This window comes from Orycteropus afer, unplaced genomic scaffold, assembly GCF_000298275.1.
Source record: "Orycteropus afer afer isolate SDZICR_OR568_19922 unplaced genomic scaffold, OryAfe1.0 scaffold00013, whole genome shotgun sequence".
NCBI lineage: Eukaryota > Metazoa > Chordata > Mammalia > Tubulidentata > Orycteropodidae > Orycteropus > Orycteropus afer.
The window spans coordinates 22,536,813-22,546,075 of NW_006921600.1; the positions used below are offsets into that span (position 1 = coordinate 22,536,813).

The 9,263-nt window shown below is 39.8% G+C and overlaps 1 protein-coding gene across 1 annotated transcript in view; it reads left to right on the top strand.

Annotated features, from left to right (window-relative positions):
• The window catches only part of RAB29 (RAB29, member RAS oncogene family), a 10,434-nt gene extending 5,018 nt beyond the window's left edge, over positions 1-5,416 (top strand). The window contains exons 2-5 of the mRNA XM_007953361.2: positions 462-533; positions 4,425-4,606; positions 4,920-5,041; positions 5,302-5,416. Of these exons, the coding sequence (XP_007951552.1) occupies positions 462-533; positions 4,425-4,606; positions 4,920-5,041; positions 5,302-5,416 (491 nt within the window). The remainder of the gene's footprint in view (positions 1-461; positions 534-4,424; positions 4,607-4,919; positions 5,042-5,301) is intronic.
• Positions 5,417-9,263: the final 3,847 nt, after the last annotated feature.

Below are 9,263 nucleotides of genomic sequence, written 5' to 3' on the forward strand. Positions count from 1 at the left end.
CTTACTGCCATCGAATTGATTCTGACCCATAGAGACCCCCATTGGATTTCTAAGGTGGCAAATCTTTATGGAAGTAGATTGCCCAGTCTTCCATGGAGTGGCGGTGGGTTTGAACCACCAACCTTCTGGTTAGTAGTCAGATGCCTTAGACACTGTGCTACAAGGAAAACCAAATTAATGGCAATAGAGCAACTAGAATAGAAATAGTGAGAATGTTTATGGCATTGTGAAGAATATAACCAATGTCACTGAACAAGTTGTGTATAAATTGTTGAATGGGAACCTAAACTGCTGTGTAAACCTTTACCAAAAACATAGTATTATCTGAAAATTAAAACAAATAAAATGGGGTTGGGAGCTGTGTGTCCCTATAGTTGCAACTCCAAATTTGGTCTGGGATTTTCTGTGAATATTTTTAAAGCTTAAATTTTATTAATGTCCTACATACATTATATTTTCAGTGGATTTTGCTCTGAAGGTTCTCCAGTGGTCTGACTCAGAGATGGTGCGGCTCCAGCTATGGGATATTGCAGGTGAGCTGGGCAGGCTGGATAGGAACATGGGAAGAAAGTTCAGTTCAGCCAGCATAATGTCAGAGGAAAAGTGGGACAGCAAAAACTTGCACTTGTTTTCCTGAAGCTGGAATGGTTGAGTTGCTCTGAGGATACGAGACTGAAAGTCTTGCCCAAAATGGATGCAGACCAGTGCCTGTGTGGCTGAAGGGGATACTGAGGTCCAGACCAGAGGTAGATGCTTCCAAAGAAGGAGGAGAGTGCTTTTTTTGGGTTTTCTAGGTTTTCAGCTGACCTTGGTGAGAATTAAGATCCCCAGAAAAGAGAGTTAATAATATTTTCTTATTATGTGCCAAGCACTCTTCTAAGCACTTTAGATTCACTGACTCATTAACCCTCACAACAACCCTATGATAAAAGCTTCTGCTTTTAACCCTACTTTACAGGTGAGAATTCTGATGCATTGAGAGCTTAACTTGCCCAAAATCACATAGATAGTTAGTGGCAGAACAGGGATTTGAATTGGGCAATCTGAGTGCAGAATCTTTTTTTTTTTCGTAATTTGGATGAAAGTTTCGAGAGCATACTGGTTTCCGTTCAACAATCCATGCACATTCTGTTTTGTGACATTTACTGCAATTCCCCACACTGTGACAGCATTTTTCCCACTTCCTCCCTGTGCCCACCCCTTCCCTTCATCCTTCCTTCTCATCCCCTCCCAACTTCCTAGCTCTATCCTAGGGCATATGCTCTCCTCTTGATCTCATACACTTGATTGTTCTAATGAGTGCATACCCCCTGATATTACTGTTCACCTTGTAGGCCTCTCTGTCATTTGGCTGCCAGTTGAGTCATAGGGTTAAGTTCACTTTCTAGCTTGAAGGATATCTAAGGACCATAGTCTTGGGGATTACACCAGTCTTCATCAGACCAGTAAGCCTGGTCTTTTTAATGATTTTGAGTTTTGTTCCACATTTTCCAACTCTATCCAGGACCTCTTATTTGTGGTCCATTTCAGAGTGGTCAGCAGTGGTAGCCAGTGGCTGCAAAATCTTAACCACTCATATACTGCATTTTCTTCCACAATAAAGATAGAGAGGCAGACTTCCAGTAAGATGGAGGAATAAACATTCAAGCGACACAGACCCTCTTCAACAAAGTAAAGAAAAATCAATTGACAGAGATACAGAAGATAATCCTGGAACCCTGAGCTTTGAAAGGAACTATGCAGAAGTGAATTAGGCACCAACTAGTGGAAATACCTGAACAAAAACAGTGAGTTGGACAGAGCTGAGGACTGTCAGCTACTCTGATGGGACCAACAGCCTGAATATTTCCAAGTGGTGTTGGGACCTGAGAATTGACCTAAAGATCAACCCTGGTCACCAAGGGCTGTGGGGACGACTGCACTGGTGGCCTATGACTAGGAAGGGAAATAGCAAGGAGGGGGACAACCTGAGCTGTTGACTTTCTGCTGTCTGGAGGATGCAGCCATTTTGGATATTTAAAGTGACCAGGGGTGCAGCCATTTTGAATGTTTACAAATGGCAACCATTTTGGATATTTAAAGTGACCAAGGAAAGTAGCCATTTTGAATCTTTACAAGTGGCAACCATTTTGGATTTTAAAGTGATAGCATTCTCATTCAGATTCCAGCGACCTAAGAATAGGCTCTGTTTGCCAAGGTCAACAGGGACATACGAGAGGCTGATGACAGGAAAGGAGACAGGTGATGAGTGTGTAAGTGCTGTCAACCAGCAATTAGAGGAGCACAGTACCCTGCTTGCTTAGATAGCATACAAACAAAACAAAGAAAACGAAAATCACGGGCAAGTTACTCCAACATACAATCACCAATTAAATATAAACACTAAAACATCATAATGCCTCGGAGTCAACAAAGCATCACAGTCCACACAAAGAAGCAAGATAAAGCAGGAGAAACAAGGGACCAGGATACAGACCCAAAACACATCCCTGAGGAAGACGCAGCACTGGAACTCCCTGATAAGGAATTCAAAAGAATTATATTTAGGTATCTTCAATGAATTGAGAGACAGATCAAGGAAAACACAGAGAAAACCCTAGAACGATTTCAAAAGACAATACAAGAACAAAATGACAAAAGAAATGAAAAATTAGAAATGATACAAAATCTGCATACAGAAATCCAGACGATTAATACTAAATTTTCAGAAATAGATAAGACATTGAATGGGCAAAGGAACAGAATTGAGTCAATGGAAGACAGAATCAGTGAGATTGAAGGCAAATACCTGAACACTTCTTTGGAAAGGGATAAATCAGAAAAAAGATCAAACAAAATGAAGAAAGCCTAAGGTTTGTGTGGGATACCATCAAAAGGAATAATCTACTTGTAATCAGAATTCCAGAACAGGAAGAGACAAATAAAACCACGGAGAAAATTGTCAAAGATTTGTTGGAAGAAAATTTTCCTGGTATGGTGAAAGATGAGAATATATCCATTCAGGAAGTCCAGCAAACCCCAAACAGGATAGACCCCAAAAGATAAATCACCCAGACATATCATCATCAAACTTACTGAAACCAAAGACAAAGAAAGAATCATGAGAGTAGCACGAGAGAAATGAAAAGTTACCTACAAGGGGCAACCAATAAGACTAAGCTCGGATTTCTCAGCAGAAACCATGCAGGTGAGAAGACAATGGGATAGTATATATAAAACCCTGAAAGAGGAAAATTTCCAACCAAGAATTAAGTTGTTGTTGTTGTTATGTGCTGTCGAGTCGGACTCGACTCATAGCGACCCCTCCTTGGGTTTCCAAGGCAGTATCACTACAGAAGTAGATTGTCCCATCTTCCTTCCGAGGAGTGGCTGGTGGATTTGAACTGCCAGCTTTCTGATTAGCAGTCAAGTGCCTTAGGCACTACGCTACCAGAGGTCCCAAGAATTATGTACCCAGCAAAATTGTACATAATTGTACATAAATGTACATAATTGTACATTGTGCCTCTGGACAGAGAAACAACAGCCAACAACATCTGACCATTAACACACATGATGATATAACCCAAAAACCAACCCAGCTACGGAAGTATGCAAAGTAAATAAGCCTACAAGATTGTAAACAGGGAACCAGAGACATCAATTGACAAATGAGGACAACTACAGACCAAAAAGAGGGAAAAAAAACCTGTCGTTACAGAACTTCTAGATGGTAGGGAAGTCAAGACAGCTACAAAATAGAACGGACTGTTCTAAACTTGGAAAGAAATCACAGGGTAACCTCAAAGAAAAATGATAACCTTCACATCAAAAAAGAGGACCAGCATAAATATTCAGCAAATACTAAAACAGTAGCAATGAAGGAAGTGATAACATGATTCATAAACAAAACAAGCTCAGCATAGAAAATTATATTGGACAAAGAAATCAACACCACAAAAAAGCACATAACAAAAATGACAGCAACAAATTCATATTTGCCAATAATTACATATCTGGCGAGGGACTTATCTCTAAGATTTATAGTGCATACACATAATGGAATGCTATGCAGCACTAAAGAATAATGTAGAGTCTGCAATCACTGCATAATGTGGATGAACTTGGAGGATACTGTGCTGAGTTACATAAGTCAATCACAGAGGGACAAATATAGTATTAGTTTGTTGTTGTGGAGGCTCAAGGAAAGGTTTATATAGGGAGGGAAAATTTTTTTGTTGATAGCCAGGGGTGGGAGGGGAGGGGAGGGAACACTGAAAAAAAAAAGCATTGACCCAGATCACTTTAGTTTTGTGTATTTTACTGTACATAAATTATATTTCAATAAAATGCATTTAAAAAAAAGAGAGAGAGGCAGAGGGTCAGAAGAGGGGACTGAGCTTGTTTCTAATCACCTCCTTGAGTACCCGTTCCTTTCCCCCCAGGACAGGAGCGCTTCACCTCTATGACCCGACTATACTATCGGGATGCCTCTGCTTGTGTTATTATGTTTGATGTTACCAATGCCACTACATTTAGCAACAGCCAGAGATGGAAACAGGACCTGGACAGCAAGCTCACATTGCCAAATGGAGAGCCTGTGCCTTGCCTGCTCTTGGCCAACAAGGTATGGGCTCAGTCTGGGAAAATGGGCCCTGTCCTCAGCTGATGGTCAGAGAATATCTGTGGTTTACAGAATATGGTCTAAAAGGCTTTCTGGTTATAGGCATCTTTTTCCCCTTCTCCAGTTGGCAGAATCATCTATTCCCCTTTCAAGGGATGGTGAGAGTGAAACTTTCTTTGGGAAGAATGTTAACTGTAGATTTTAGATGGTAGTGTTCTTAGCCCTTAGTGGTGGAATATTTTAAATTCTCAAGTATTTGAGCAGTATTCCTACTCCCAGGAAGTTTATGATGATGTTTTTTTATTCACTTTGTCAGTGTGATCTGTCCCCTTGGGCAGTGAACCGGGACCAGATTGACCGGTTCAGTAAAGAGAACGGTTTCACGGGTTGGACAGAAACATCAGTCAAGGAGAACAAAAATATTAATGAGGCCATGAGGTGAGTAGTTCATGCTGTTCCAGGAATAGGCATGTAGATTTCCCCAACTTCCACTGTGGCCCCAGGGACCCTCTTTTCTTGTTTCTGCATGAACAAGAACAGATCAAGTCATTGGAACGCCAGTTTCTGAAGGTCAGAGATGCATCTTCTCCCCTGAGATAGCTGGGGACAGAGATGCATTTGAACCTGGTGACTTTTCTGAATGTTGTCTGTTGATAAAACAGAAATTGTCTGCAATTTTTAAATTTTTTGTTTTTTAGAGTCCTCGTTGAAAAGATGATGAGCAATTCCAGAGAAGATGCTGTATCTTTGTCCACTAAAGGAGACTATATCAATCTACAAACTAAGTCCTCCTCCAGCTGGGGCTGCTGCTAGCAGTGTTGGATTTGTTTTTCATCATAGTTTGAGGAAGTCTTTCCAACTCTTTCCTTTGGATACCCACCCAGCAGTTTTATTATGTACATTTGAATGTGCCTCAAAACCATCAGTCAGCTTATTGCCAGCTGTCCAGTAAGGAGGTCTGTCATCATTTTAAAAAATATAACCTGTAACCCATGTGCATTTCTGCATTGCCTAGAAGTTTTCTCAGCTCGGCTGCTGGTTCAGATGGCCGAGTTGGTGCCTTCTGGTTAAGAAGGATCATTTCATCCCTAATAGATTATCTGGAATTTTGGGGAAAGATTAGAAATCAGCATCTGTGTATTAAAGATCATAATTCTCAGTTGCTTTTAACCTGATTTTTCCACTTGATGGATGATGATATCATGACTTCAGGTTGAGGAGGCAGGGGGAAGAGATCACTTATCATTTCTCAAACTCTAGTTCATTGCTTTCATATACTTTCTGTCTTAGATTTTGAATTTAAACATCTGATTCTGGGATGCAGACATAGGGGGTTAGACATCTGTGGGTTTGGGACTACTGGAAGTCGCCCAAAAGTCACTGTATTTTTTAAGCTTTTGAAGTCGTAATTGGCTTCCTCTTGGCTTGGCTTCAAAAATAGTCAAGTTTTTGAACTACTTATCTTGAGTGATGAGAGAATTTCTTTCCACAAAGAAATCAGTCCCTGCCAGTGGTGTGGAGCAGGGTGTGCAGGTTTCTGGGTTCATGTACTTGATACGTAATGCTGCAAGTGACATCACTTGGCTCAGGTGCTCTGAAATAGGTTTGTTCCTGGCAGTTCTCAGAATCAGAATGGAAGAGGGAGAAGTTAACAGAACTGAATCTTTGCTTATGGGCACTTTGGACAGCTATCACTTAACAGCCATAGGAAACAAATACTACGTACAGGCCTACCGTAGGGGTGAAGAATGGATAGATAGAAAATGATTAGGTAATTTCAGTGCTAAATTGGGCAGAGTTTTTAGTACCAAATCATTTCCAGACAATTTAATTTGTTACGTTTTCTGTAGGATGGCGATTTATAACCTGCCTAAAGTTATGAATATTCTTAGTGAACCCAGAGGCCTGAGGTTTTTTGATAGGCCTTCGTTAAGTGTTCAAAGTCAGTGATTCCCAAATCTAGCTGATCAGAACCACCATGGAAGTTTATAAAAATAAGTAAGTAAAATTTTAATAAGATATTTAAGGTTTCTGTGTCTCAACTGCAAATCTACAGAATCAGAATTTCTAGGGGTAAAGCCCAAGAAATTTTGTTTTTTCCAAAGCTCCTCAAGTGATTTTGGTCAGCCTGGCTTGGAAACCATTGCTGGGGAACTTGATAAAGATACAGAGGCCCAGGCCTTTCCTATAGAAATGAGCGTGGACCTCTGTATTCTCATTTAGTTCTCTAGGTACTTTGAAAACCGTTGTCTTGAGGGAGAGAATAAAGTCCAAACATCAGAAAGAGAATGGGGACCAAGCTTTCAATGTTGTTGTTGTTTAAATGCCAATTACAACTACATTTGCACAGTCTTTTGAGGCCTTAAATTCTCTCTCTCTCTCTCTCTTTTTTTTTTTTAAATAGTGTTTCCAGAGAAAGTTTACACAGCAAATTAGGCTCCCATTTAAATTAAATTAACAATTTGTGTAGTAATCTACACAGATTGTTCAGAGACCTTGGTTACATTTTCGCAATGTCTATATTCTCATTAATTCCATTCTGGATATTTTACTTCCAATAATCTGGTCTGCTCTGTTACCCTTTCATTTTTGCTTTAGAGTAATTATTGATCATTTGATCTCGTGTAGATGATTTTTTTTTTCAACTGGCTAATTTGCGTGTGTGTATGTGTGAGTGTGTGAATTCTTTCTAAAACGTTTCAGAGATGTAGCTTATTATTAAACTAAGTTAACCATATTTTATATTGCTGCTAGCTTTTCGTATAAACAGTATTCACCCTTTTCTTCACCCAAGTTAATATATACCTACCCTCTAGTTAGTGGTTTATCCTCCCTTACCCCCCCACCCCTGGTAAACATCAAAGAATATTTCTTTGTGAAAACCTTTTCTTGACTTTTTACAATAGAATCTCATACAATGTTTGTACTTTTGTGATTGACTGATTTTACTCAGCATAATGGCCTCTAAGGTCATCCATGTTAAGTTTTGCAGATTCATCATTGTTGGAGACCTTAAAGTTCTCTTTTGTACCTACTGTTTTCAGGTAGGCTTTTGATTGTGGTGATTCTGAAGATAATAGTAACAAATTCCCTTTACATGGGAGAAAATTAATTTTTTATTCACTGGTTTGAATCTCTGCAAAATAACAAATGGAAAATAAGTCTTGTGTTATGGTAGTTATTGGCCTTTAATGTGAGTTTGTGAAAGTGCTATTTTGTACTGGTAGTTCAAGAGTATTGTGGAAGCAGAGCTTGAAAAAATTACCTTCTTTAAAAATGAAGTATTACTCTGTTTATCTGTTAATTTACTGTTACCAGTTGCCTAGTACTAATTCATTAATTTATATAACATCCCAGTACTGCTTAGAAATGTGACCATTTTAATAAATTGAATTTGCTTTCTGTTCCCATTTGCTAACTCATGATTTACCTGCTTTTCAAGCATTGCTAGAGGTTGTCCTGTCAACCTTTCTGGGTTTTCTATCCCAGTGGTGAATATTACAGGCCTGGAACCAATTAAAGAAGGAATCAAAATATAACTAATTCCTCTCCATCATCCTATCCATAAAGAAAAAGAAAAGCAATTAAGGAAGAAAAAAACTCCTTACATGATTGGAAATGTGATTATACTAAAAATAATTAGGCCCTATCATTTGGATGTTACCTCTTTTGTAAAATTGTTTGGAACATGGATATGTGGATATCCTTTCTCAGAGTTTTTATATTTAAGACAAGGTATCCCTCCAGCAACTCAACTGCTCCCTAGCCAAAAAGAAAGCATGTGTTTCCAGCAGAGTGTTCTGAGAGACCTAAGGAAGGGCCCTGAACAGAGAGCTGGGGCTCTGTGGGCTCTGTGGGGCTTTGACTGCCCTGGCTTCTACTTTGAACAGAACTGCCAGGTGACCAACTAAGCAGGGAAAAAGAGATCATAGATCATAGATCATCTCTGGGAAGGGCCCTCAGCAGTAAATAATTATTTACTTTTTTCTGAGTACTAAACCCCAAACCAAAACCAGGCCCAATGCCATCGAGTTGATTCCAACCCCCACTGGATTTCTGAGATGGTAAATATTTACAGAAATAGATTACCCCATCTTGCTCTGGCAGAGCAGCTGGTGGGTTTGAACTGTCAGCCTTCTGGTTAGCAGTCAAATGCCTTAGGCACTGCAGCACCAGAACTCCTTTTTATCAGTGCTAATTGACCAAAATTATCCCAAGATGATTTCCCTAATTCATTTCCCTAGCTACTTCTGAGATATGATTGATGTTGTTGTTGTTATGTGCCATCAAGTCCGACTGGACTCATAGCAACCCCCCTTCTTGGGTTTCTGAGGCAGTATCACTGCGGAAGTAGATTGCCCCATCTTCCTTCTGAGAAGTGGCTGGTGGGTTTGAATCACCAGCCTTCTGGTTAGCAGTCAAGTGCTTTAGCCACTATGCTACCAGAGCTCCCGGTATGATTGATAGGGTTCTTCATTTTGCACATGTGTGTGGTAAAAATATGTCTAACAAAACATTTGGCGGTTCAACAATCTTTCCCTGAACAATCCGGTGACATTGATAATGTTCATCATGTTGTGCAACCATCACCACTATCCTTTTCCAAATAATTCTACTACCATTAACATTGCCTCTAGGCAGTGGCTCTTCCTTTCCCCCT